This window comes from Spermophilus citellus (assembly GCF_964194105.1).
Source record: "Spermophilus citellus genome assembly, chromosome: 18".
Lineage (NCBI taxonomy): Eukaryota > Metazoa > Chordata > Mammalia > Rodentia > Sciuridae > Spermophilus > Spermophilus citellus.
Window position 1 is genome coordinate 52,762,248 of NC_138200.1, and position 10,907 is coordinate 52,773,154.

At 47.7% G+C, this 10,907-nt stretch overlaps 1 protein-coding gene across 10 annotated transcripts in view; it reads left to right on the plus strand.

Moving 5' to 3' along the window:
• The window catches only part of DUS2 (dihydrouridine synthase 2), a 104,734-nt gene extending 96,989 nt beyond the window's left edge, over positions 1–7,745 (plus strand). For all 10 annotated transcript variants that reach the window (XM_081273896.1, XM_081273893.1, XM_081273895.1 and 7 more), the window contains 6 exons: positions 318–486; positions 2,517–2,638; positions 3,876–4,025; positions 5,862–5,949; positions 6,856–6,929; positions 7,159–7,745. In XM_081273896.1, the coding sequence (XP_081130022.1) occupies positions 318–486; positions 2,517–2,638; positions 3,876–4,025; positions 5,862–5,949; positions 6,856–6,929; positions 7,159–7,396 (841 nt within the window). In that variant the 3' untranslated portion in view covers positions 7,397–7,745. The remainder of the gene's footprint in view (positions 1–317; positions 487–2,516; positions 2,639–3,875; positions 4,026–5,861; positions 5,950–6,855; positions 6,930–7,158) is intronic.
• The last annotated feature ends 3,162 nt before the right edge of the window (positions 7,746–10,907 follow it).

Consider the following 10,907-nt stretch of genomic DNA (forward strand, 5'->3'; position numbering starts at 1 on the left):
GGTGGCTACTCAGTTTTGGTGTTTTAATTTCATGTCTTCAGATGTGGACTGGCATTTGCTACTGTATTGGATGAGGGAAGAGGAGGAAAGTAAAAGGTCTGGAATACCTAATAAATACCAGCCATGGTTTAGATTACTTTACATATGTTATCTTACTTAGTGAGATTATAATCTCCATTTTGCTGAAGCTCTAATAACTGAAGTGACTTGGCCAAAACCCCACTGTTAATGAGTGGCAGATCAGGAAGTTGCCTTTTTCTGAAAATACTGGTAGGTTCCATAATGAAGACACACCTAACCCTCCTGTTGCTTTTCAGTGGAGGATCTCATGAACACATCCAGCAGCATTTGGACATAGAGGAATTTCGACAAGCCACAGCTGCCTCTTCAGTGATGGTAGCCCGAGCGGCCATGTGGAACCCATCCATCTTCCTGAAAGAGGGTCTGCGGCCCCTGGAGGAGGTCATGCAAAAGTACATAAGATATGTACGTGTCTGCACTTTTTCAAAACCCCCATTTCTGTCTGCCACAATCCTTCAGAGAGCACTTTATGGGGGCCTCCAGTGGCCAGCAGCCCCTGTTGTTCTGCTCCTTTCCTTTTTAGATCTTAGAGTGTGGCACTGAGTCTCATCAGCTGCCATATGAAGAGAAGATGCTAGGATGTGTGCCCCATCATCATCTTCTAAAGCTTCCAGAGGTTTAGAGGTCATAGCAAGGACCTTCTGGATCCAGGATGCTGCTGAGACCCCACACACATGATATTGTCTTCTTTCTCCCTCACACTCCACATGTCCACATGCCCATGCACATGGACAAAGAGGTTTTGTGTCACTGAAGACAGTCATAGCTCTGTGTTGGAACAGGTGCAGCCAAAGCCAGGAAGAGCCATTGTAGTAGTCATTGCTAGAGACAGATTATCTCTATAGAGATTTCTCACCTGATTTGACTTATCTGTCAAAATCACTTCTAAAACTTTTCTATTGCTAATTTCTAGGATGCTTTGCTATGAGTTAGGGAATAATCTAACTTTAATGCTCTACTTAATGAACAGAATTTTCTAAAGCAGTTTCTTTCCATTGGGAGCATAATGGTAGCACTAGAGGCATTTCCCTGCAAAGGAATTTTTTTTTAAATTTTAATGAGTTCACACCTGTTCTGTTTTCCACAACAGTTGGACTCTGTGGGACTCTTCTACACATCTATAGGCAGAGACTGAGTGGTCCTCAAACTCTTCAGTGAATTGGACCTGGGTGGAGAATGTAGCTCTTGCTCAGAGCAGGCTTCCACCTTCTTTAATCCTAGGGCTTACCTGCATGGAGCTACTTACGTCCTCTTTAAGTTATGGCCATGCATGTGGGGTTCCCATGGCCGAGTAAGCTGGGGATGGTAGGAGGACTTGAGCCTTTGTTCAGAGCTGGGAAGCCACTGTCCTAGAGCCTCCTCTCTTCAATGCTACAGCCCTCATCCCCTAGGTTCTGGATGAACTGTTGGGCAGTTTGGTTACAACCAGTTCTCCAGTGGTCTGGGTCAGCTAGAGGCAAGGGACTTTGCCTCGTCCCAGGTCAGCTTTCCATCTCTTCTGGCCAGCTGGCAGATGTATAGCAGAGAAGACATGTTTAGCAGTGCTGAGTCTGCTCACTGGGTGAAAGGTGATGTTATTACTCCTGCTTCACTGTCCCTTGGCAGCTTTCAAGAGGGTGTGTTGTCAGAGAAAGAGAGTGGACTTAAGTGTCAGCAGGGCTGGCTTCTGGTCCAGCCAGATGTCTTCAGGTCCAAATAAGCTGAATCATGGCTCTGCTGCTGGCTGGGGCTTACCCACTTACTTCCCATTTTGTCATGAGTACATCATAGCACCTTCCTAGGCACTGATGATAAAGACTCAGGCAGAGATTCTAAAATATATAATTATAGAGAGCAAGGGCTAGGAGGAGAATCTGAAGTTTTTATCTACTATTGCTCTCCTACCCTATCCTTGACCATGTGGGTGTCGATGGTACCCTTGGGCAGTCATCTTTCCTTCCTGAGACTCACTTCCAAGGCTGTGGAGTGGAATAATAGCTGCACTTTGTATAAAGATATGAAGTGACATATAGTATATCAAATATGCTGGTAAATGGAGCTGTACCCTACCCTTGTAGGGGAAGTTGGAGAGAACTTAATCAAGATGTCAGAAGAGAAGGTACACCAGGCTCTAAGAAGACTCTTACCTCTGTCCTTGGTGTTCCCCTTCCCTGTAGTCAGTTTTCCATCATAGTCCTTGGTGGCCAAAGCAGGACGGGGATTCCTGCACTTCTAGACCTCAGGCAGGAAAATGTATTTCTGATTGTGGGCCTTGACTATGACTCTCAAACATTGTACCACCAGCTGGAGGAGTAGATGGCTTTTATGGGGTCACACTGCCTTGGCTGTAAGCATACCTCTGATGCCCCTTGGAGCCTTTTTTCTTGCCACTGAAGCCTAGCTCAGGCCTTGGCACCTGCTGGTAGCAGATGGGCTCACACCAGTTTTCTTCTCAGGCGGTGCAGTATGACAACCACTACACCAATACCAAGTACTGCTTGTGCCAGATGCTGCGGGAACAGTTGGAATCACCCCAGGGAAGGTTGCTCCATGCTGCCCAGTCTTCTCAGGAAATTTGGTAAGAAGGGCAATGAACTGTCCATCTGTCTTTGCAGATGTTTCCCAGGCTTGACCTTGAGCCTTATGATGGCCACAGGGTGTCAGGCTACATAACTTCTGGACGGTGATGTGTAGGAGTGAGGTGATGGTACAGTTTTGCCTCATAGAGTGGGATACTTTCAAAGCTTTGGAATGTTCTAATCCTAGACTCATCTCAACAATAGGGTTTTGGGAAGTAGGGCAGTAGTATATTAGAGGAATGCAAAAGATAGGCTTAGGAATTCCTGAGGAGGAAGGGGCTTTTCCATTAACAATCCCATAACATGCCAGGCTATAGTCAGGAGAGGTAGGGCTATTGAATAGAGCCCCTGGCCTGGGCCTGTTCCCACACCCATTACATTGCAGTTTGAGAGGCCACTGTTTGGTCCTCCAGATCTGGTGTAGCTACAACTCAGGTGGTTGACACTGGAGGTACTTCATAGCTTAGCCTAATCCTGGCTCCTATGGCTCCCTGTCTACCTATCTGCTTTCATACCTCCATACCTGTGCTCCTGCTGGGTCCTCTGCCTAGAAAGCCTCTCCCCTTGTCTGTATCCTCCAAGAAGCCCTTCTGAACCAATCTCATCCTTAGATCCATCCGCTTGCAGGGCCTCCAGCCCTCAAGATACCTCCCAGAGGGAAAATATTTGCCAGAATTATTCTCAATGCCCCTGGCTTGTGGCATTGATTCTTTCTCTACTCCAATAGCTTAGGTAGCTGGACCTTGGTTCTTGGAAGCTCCAAACTGAGTATAATTCAGCAGCTCTGGTGGTACCTACCTCAGTTCCAGTTAGGTCCATGGCAGCTCTTTGAGGCCAGATGGGAAGTTGGGAACCACTCAGTGGTCAGGCCTCCATCTCTTCCTGCCATGGGCTGACATAAAAAAGAAGCTGCATAAATCCCAGGTGCTTAATCAGTATAGGGAAACTCTATCACAGCTGCTGGGAATACCCACTTGTCTGGTTATAATGGGGGAGAGACTATAAGTAGTAGGGGTGACCTTAGGACCTTTTCCACCCAGCCCAGCTTCCCTGCTCAGGGAAATTCATTCTAGCTTCCTGTCTAGGTTAATAATGGGCTGGGCAGGAGGCTTTTGTTCTGGCCAGGCCCTCATGGCATTTGGTGCAGTTGATTCTCAGTCGTGGGGCCCTGGGTTCCTAAAGTACCCTGAATGCTGCTCTACTAAGGTGCCTGCTCTGTTCTACTTCATCTTATAGTGATGCCTTTGGCCTTGGTGCCTTCTATGAGGAGACTACTCAGAAGATGGATGCCCGGAGGGCTGAGCTCTTGGCCAAGACTGCAGAGAAGGTGGGGGAACCAGTTGAAGATACCTCTGGTGTCATTAAAATGGCTGTCAAGTTTGATAGGTAGGTTTCCAGCTTAGCCTTAGCATGGGCCAGGGCCAGTACCTTCAGAGTATGACTAGGCCAGCATGCTGGTTGCTGTATGTGCTGGGCACAGTGGCACATGCCTGTAATCTCAGCTACTAGGGAGGCTGAGGCAGGAGGATCACAAGTTTGAGACCAGCCTGGGCAACTTCTGAGACCCTATCTCAAAAAATAAAAAGGGCTGGGGATAGTTTAGTGGTAGAGTGCCCTGGGTTCAATCTTTAGTATCCCCAAATGCTTAGGTACTACAAATCTCCTTGGATACTTGTTTGGTTTGTTTATTTATTTATTTATTTTTTAGTTGGACACAATACCTTTATTTTATTTGTTTACTTCTGTGTGGTGCTGAGGATTGAACCCAGGGCCTCACACATGCAAGGTGAGCACTCTACCGCTGAGCCACAACCCCAGCCCCTGGATACTTGTTTGGTTTGGATACTTGTTCCCAGAGAAGGCATTTTCAGCTAAGACAGTCCCTGAAAGCCTAGGCAGGACTGTTTGAGGATGTGCGTGTTGTCTCAAGAGCAACCAAACTCTACTTTTTCCCAGACCAATCCCTCTCACCCCTTATGGCAGGGGAACTTGTTTTCTATTCCTAAAAGTCTATGCTTCTTTCCCCCTGGCCTTGAGCAGCTAGCTGCCTACATGGAATTCCCCAACAGCTATAGGAGCTTCACCTTCATTTGACTCTGGATCCCTGCCCACATCCACTGTCCTCACCAGCTCTGTGGTTCCCTCTTTAGGCAGAAGTAGCTTCATGCTTATTTTTACTTTATTTTTACTTTAGATTGTGACTCAGCTCTCCCACCTCCTTCCCCCTCACCCCTGTTCTGGCGATTGAACCTGGGATGCTTTACCACTAAACTATATCCCTATTCCTTTTTATTTTTTTATATTGAGTCAGGGGTCTCACTAAGTTATACAGGCTGACCTAAAACTTGAGGATCCTCCTGACTCAGCTTCCTAAGCCACTGGGATTACAGACACGTGACACCACTCCAGGCTTGTGACTCAGCTTTGAATGGTGCCCTCATCCTTGTCCTCTGCCATCTGATCTGAGCCTTTCTTCAGTCCCCGGACCCAGACCAGAATCCAGTCTTCTCTGGCAAGACTGTGTGGTGGGGGTGAGAGGACGACTGTTGGGCAGTCACACGCCAGAGAGAGCTCCCAGTGGGAAGTTGAAACATGTCCCTCCTACATTGTCACTCTGTCTCAGACAGACTCTGACATCAGAGTTCATTGTGTCCATGGCAGCAACAGATTATTTTGACACTTGGCAGATGGAGTCAGAGTGGGCATTGAGTTAGAATCCTGAGCTAAGTTCCTCACCTTTGTCTACTCTCAGAAATCTTGTGTTGTGAAGCAAATTGGACCTTCCTTCTTGGTTATTAAAGACTATTTTAAAAATAATTTTAAAAAATATTTTTTAGTTACACGGACACTATATCTTGATTTTGTTTATTTATTTTTATGTGGTGCTGAGGATCAAACCCAGGGTCTTACATGTGCGAGGCAAGCACTCTACCGCTGAGCCACAACCCCAGCCCTTAAAGACTGTTTTTTAAGATCGAGTTTTAGGATTCTTTCCACCTTCAGTTTCCCTAGAATGCTGAAGCCCATCTTCGCTTTAGGTAGAACCTAGTTACCAACCACTGGCAGGAAAGGAAGGAGAGCCCAGAGGAGTAGGCATAGGATCCTTAAGGCAGCAGCCTGGGGTCTCAGTTCCTGCAGCCCCTATCAGCTGAGTGGTACCATTGGTAAGAGGGGGAGCGGAGATGGTGAGTGGTTCCTGAATGCTTCTTCTCCTTTCCATAGGAGAGCCTATCCACCCCAGATTACCCCCAAGATGTGCCTGCTGGAGTGGTGCCGGAGAGAGAAGTTGGCACAGCCTGTGTATGAGACGGTGAGTTCCTAGCTGTGACTGCCCTGCAACCAGCCATGGTGCTCCCTCCAGTGGTGCCATCGCCTAGTACACCCACAGTTCATACCCTGAATTCTAGACTATTTGGCTAGTGTCTAGCTTTGCCTTCTAGGCATGCAGAAGTTGCTTGTGGCTGGGTCAGTTGCTGATAGCCCTTCCCCTCTGACCTTGGACTATTGTCCAACTTGGCACGTATATCTTTGGATTGGACCTTAGCCAGTGGGGCACAGAACTGGGGCCTAGACATGGGGCCTGTGGTGTGGAAACCTTGAGATTAAAACCTTGCTTCACTTCTTTTGGTCATTCCTTGTTTAGGCTGCTCTGCCTCTTCCAGACAGGCTTGTACCTTCTGTGCCTTGTGTCCCCTTCTGCCAGAGTGACTTTTGCAACACAAATCTAACCTCTGTCTCCCTTGCTCAAGTTATCAGCTCCCCAGTGCCTGTAGGATCTAACCCAAGACCCTCAGCATGGAGCATGTGACCTCCCATATGCCTTGCTGCTTCAGGTCTCATCCACTCATCCATATCACCTGGTCTTCCAGATGTATCTTCTCTGTCCCTACCCACGTCCTCTTTCACCCCTTTGCCATCTGGTAAACTCCTCAGTAGGAGGAGGTCCCATATTCGCGGGCAGTTAAGGACTTGACGGCCCTTTGTTTGGGTTCATGACAGAAATTTATTTTTTTATTTATTTATTGTTTTATTGTTAATTTTATAGGTGGCTTTTTTTTCCTTAGAAGACGCACCTCCTTTTACATGGGAGGAGCATATGAATAGACAGCCTTCAGTTGCATTAAGTTAGAAGTACTTCCCTTTACCTGCCTTTGATGCTATGGGGCAGGTGGGCCTTGAGGGCAATCAGCCCTTTTTCCTTTGTCCTCTGTACCAGGTTCAACGACCCCTAGATCGCATGTTTTGCTCTGTTGTCACCGTTGCAGAGCAAAAGTACCAGTCCACCTTGTGGTGAGTTTTCTTATCAGAGGGTATGAGGCTTGGGGTGGGAGGTCCTGAATCCAGCATTGGTCTGGGAGGGTTGGGTGGATGGTGTGCCTGAGCACTGATGTCCCTGCATGATGACACTTTATTCAGTTTTATCAGAATCTCTGCTAAGGGTGTATAAGAGTAAGAATTCCTGGCTTTTCATCCTGCAACCTGCCCACCTGTCTTATTTCCCTATTACTCATCTGCTCAGGGACAAGTCCAAGAAATTGGCGGAACAGACTGCAGCCATCGTCTGTCTGCGGAGCCAGGGCCTCCCTGAGGGTCGGCTTGGTGAGGAGAGCCTTTCATTGTACAAACGCAAGCGGGAGGCTCTTGACCAAGACTCTGGAGGCCCCAGAACTCAGGAGCCAGCCCTGCCTAGGGAGCTATGCAAGAAGCCCTTTGTGACATTGGGAAGTGGTGAAAAGAGAACCCTGGAAGGTTGGTGACTACTGTCCCTGCCATGGTAACCCTCTCCATGGGCGTGGCACTGAGGTGGCCTTGATACTGGAGCATGAACCAAATGCCACTTGGTCAGTTTGCTCGCCCTGCCTGGCAAGAGTGTAGGAGGTCCAGGACTAGGTCATCAGTCTGGAACACAGGCCAAGGAGTGCCCAGGTGTGTATCACATTTCTTCTGACTGGCAGGGCCAAGTTCCTAGTGATTTGAGTATTGTCTTTGAAAACAGGAGCTTTTCAGGTGGTTTATCCCTAATTTGACATTGGTACAGTGCAATAAAGACACCTTCCCACTGTTACCCATGGCTGACTGCTTCAGCCCTGGGCATCTTCACACACAGACTTGTGTCCTAGCATGATTATTCTACTCCCACCCTTTGTGAAGAAATGTAGCTTCCAAAGCATGTCCCCTGCATATCCTTATGGGTATGATGGAGCTGGGGGATGGGCTATCAACTTTCAGGCCCACCAGACTTGGGTTGACCTAAAAAGGTCCAAGAGACCCATTCTAACATAGGAAACATGAGGTGTTAGGTTTTAATTGACTTTCCTTAGAAAGAAAAAGTAAATTCTTACCAAAAAAAAAAAAAAAAAGGTAAATTCAATAGAATTTGGGAAAGGACTAGGGTGTCTGCTGCCCCATTAAGTGACCAGCCCAGTGGGGTGGGGAGTGTTGATCTGATTCTTCAGTCTTTAAGCCTGAAAGGTGATTGGAGCTCAGACCTGGTGAAATACCTGCTTTGTATAGTGGGCACTGGAAGCTGTGGGTGACAGCAGTTTCGCTATTGCATTCACAGGTCACACCCTCTCTTCCCCCTCCCCAACCAACTTGGGGCAGAAGGAAGTGGCAGATTCACTTTAATTTCCTCTTGGCAGTGAGAAGCAAACAATCAGCCACTACCTCATCTCTTGGGGCCTCCCCCACTTACTGGGAGGGGCATTCTGACCAAAGGTCTCTGCCCAGCTCCGCCCCCATTTCCTCTTCTGTAAACATGCTGTGTGTCCTCCCCTTTTCTAGGCACTATGAGGGGAGGATTCCCCTCTGGGCCAAGGCTATCTTCCCTACATCTCCCTTGGATCAACCGAATGGCTCTGTGGCAACCTGACCTAGGGTCTGGCCCCCTTTCTAGCCAGTAGCCCTTGTCTCCATGGGTCTCTGAGTCAAGGGTTTGGTGGGTGAGGCTTTGTCCTAGTCCCAGTGCTGCCCTTCCCTGTCACCCACACTTGCTTTTTTGTGTTGAGATAAGAATACTCAATCCCAGCTGCCTCCCAGAGCCTTGGAACTGCGCAGACAGAATAGCCCCAGTGGAGCGCCCCCCTCTGTCACTGGGGAGGCACTAAATCCCACCCCTCCGGTGGGAATGGCCATTGATCTTTTCTCCTGTCAGTGTGGTTTTCCTGGGGATGTCTCCTTCCCCGTCAGGGTTAGGTTCATTGCTGGGCCATGGGGAAGGACAGGCAGGGATAGAGTTCTATTAAGATAGAGGCTGGAGTTTGGAGCCTCTGAGGGCATAGGGGAGAGGCTCATTCACTAGAGTCAGGTAGGGAGGGGCTGGTTACTTTATGTCTGGTGACTGAGGACTTTTGGCATAGGTCCTAGTTGAGGGACTGGGGTGCTGGGGCTCAATGGTAACACACTTGCCTGACATGTGTGAGGCACTGGGTTCGATTCTTGGCACCATATATAAATAAATAAAGGTCTATTAACAACTAAAAAAAATTAAAAAAAAAAAAAGGTCCTGGTTGAATATGTTGGTCCTCAAATGGTCTCACTTTATTGCACCTCAGTGGTAACCTGCCCAAAGCCTGGGACTGAGAGCCTTAGATAAGCCTAAAGACTTTACCCACCATTAGTGACCATGCCTACCTTAAATTAGGCCACTTAAAACCCCCAGACCCCTTTCTGGGCTAGTAGCTACAACACTTATACATCCATTTACCCACTTTTGAGGCCTTTCCCTTAACTCATCATATTTTAGGGATAAAAGGTTGTGTTTTTTTCCTAATATTTATTAGTTATTGATGGACCTTTATTCATTTATTTGTTTATATGTGATGGTGAGAATTTAACCCAGTGCCCCACACATACTAGGCAAGTGCTCTACCATTGAGCCACAACCCCAGCCGACTAAAGGTTTTGATATGAGCACAAGAGGGAGAGGTGAGTAAGATTGGAGAAGGTGGCAGGATTTTCAATGGTATCCAATGGTAAAGAAGACTGGATTTGTGCAAAGGTGAAGGGGAAATCTCTTAGATCTACAGTTCCTTATCTTAGGGCCTCCCTGGATATCTTGCGACTGCCCTCTGGACTGAGACCAAACCCCTCTGCCTAGTGAGGACAAAGTGCTGACCTATCTTCTCAGCATTCTCAGCACCCTGTGCTGACTCCAGCAGCTAACTTTCTGAGGGTGTAGTTGGCTGGTCTTATCCTTTCCACCCTGACTTGGGAGCTGCACAAGGGCAGTCCTTATGTCCTTTAATGGCCAGTGTTGGCCTGGGGGTTGGGGAGCAAGCGCAGAAGACTAAACCAAGAGCTTCAGATGAGAGATTCATGGCATGGAGAGGAGGAACTTGTTTAAACTGAGTTTCCGCCAAGCCTCCTGTTTCCCCCTGGAGTGAAATAAGGGGCTGGGTTGGGCTAAACTATACCATCCTATGGCTTTGAGGACACAGAACCTTCAACAGTGGGACCTCAGGACCAGGCCTGTGGCAGCTGGTAAAAGAAATATCTTTATCTGATATTCAGGCCTGGCTGGCATTCACACATGAGGGAGAAGGGTGTTGTTCCTGCATTCTACTTCTCTGGCTCCTGGGCTTTCATTTCTTAGTGCTCTTAGGTAAGGAGTGGATCAGATGACCTGCAGGGCCTTTGGAACTTGTCTTATAAAGAGATAATGAGGGGAGATCTTGGCCCTTGCTGGGAAAGAGGGTAGAAACAGTATGCATTTTTGGGTGTGTGTTTATAGGTCCCTTCATAACCTGCAGCATCCTGGCCATTGTTACTTTTTTTTTTTTTTTTTTAAACAAAACCAATTGCTCCCTGCAGTTGGTGGCCACTCCTGCCCCAGACCTCATCACTCCTTGTTAAATTCTCAGTTTATTACAGACCAGAAGTCTGCCCCACAACATGATCCATTCTAAGTGTTCTCCAGATGCTGTCCTTGCATTGCTGAGCATGTAATAAATGGGCAAATTTTTCAAGCCATCTACATTTTATCTAAGGTCCAATTGGGGTATAGGGGTGAAGGAGCTGGCAGGTCCTGGATCTGTCTCTTGCCTGCCCTTTGGTCTGATTGGCCGAGCTCCTGGTTCAGGTGAAATTGTGTCTGGAGGGAAAGAAGACCTGGGATAAGGGTCTATTTTCTAAATGCAGATGACAACCTGGGAGGTATAATGGTGGGGAAGGGGATTCATCCTGAAGTTGCTTTAAGTTTTGTGCGGTGGGGAGGTGAGCTGACTAAGCTTTTGGCACCTTACACTATACCAGGATCATATTGCATGT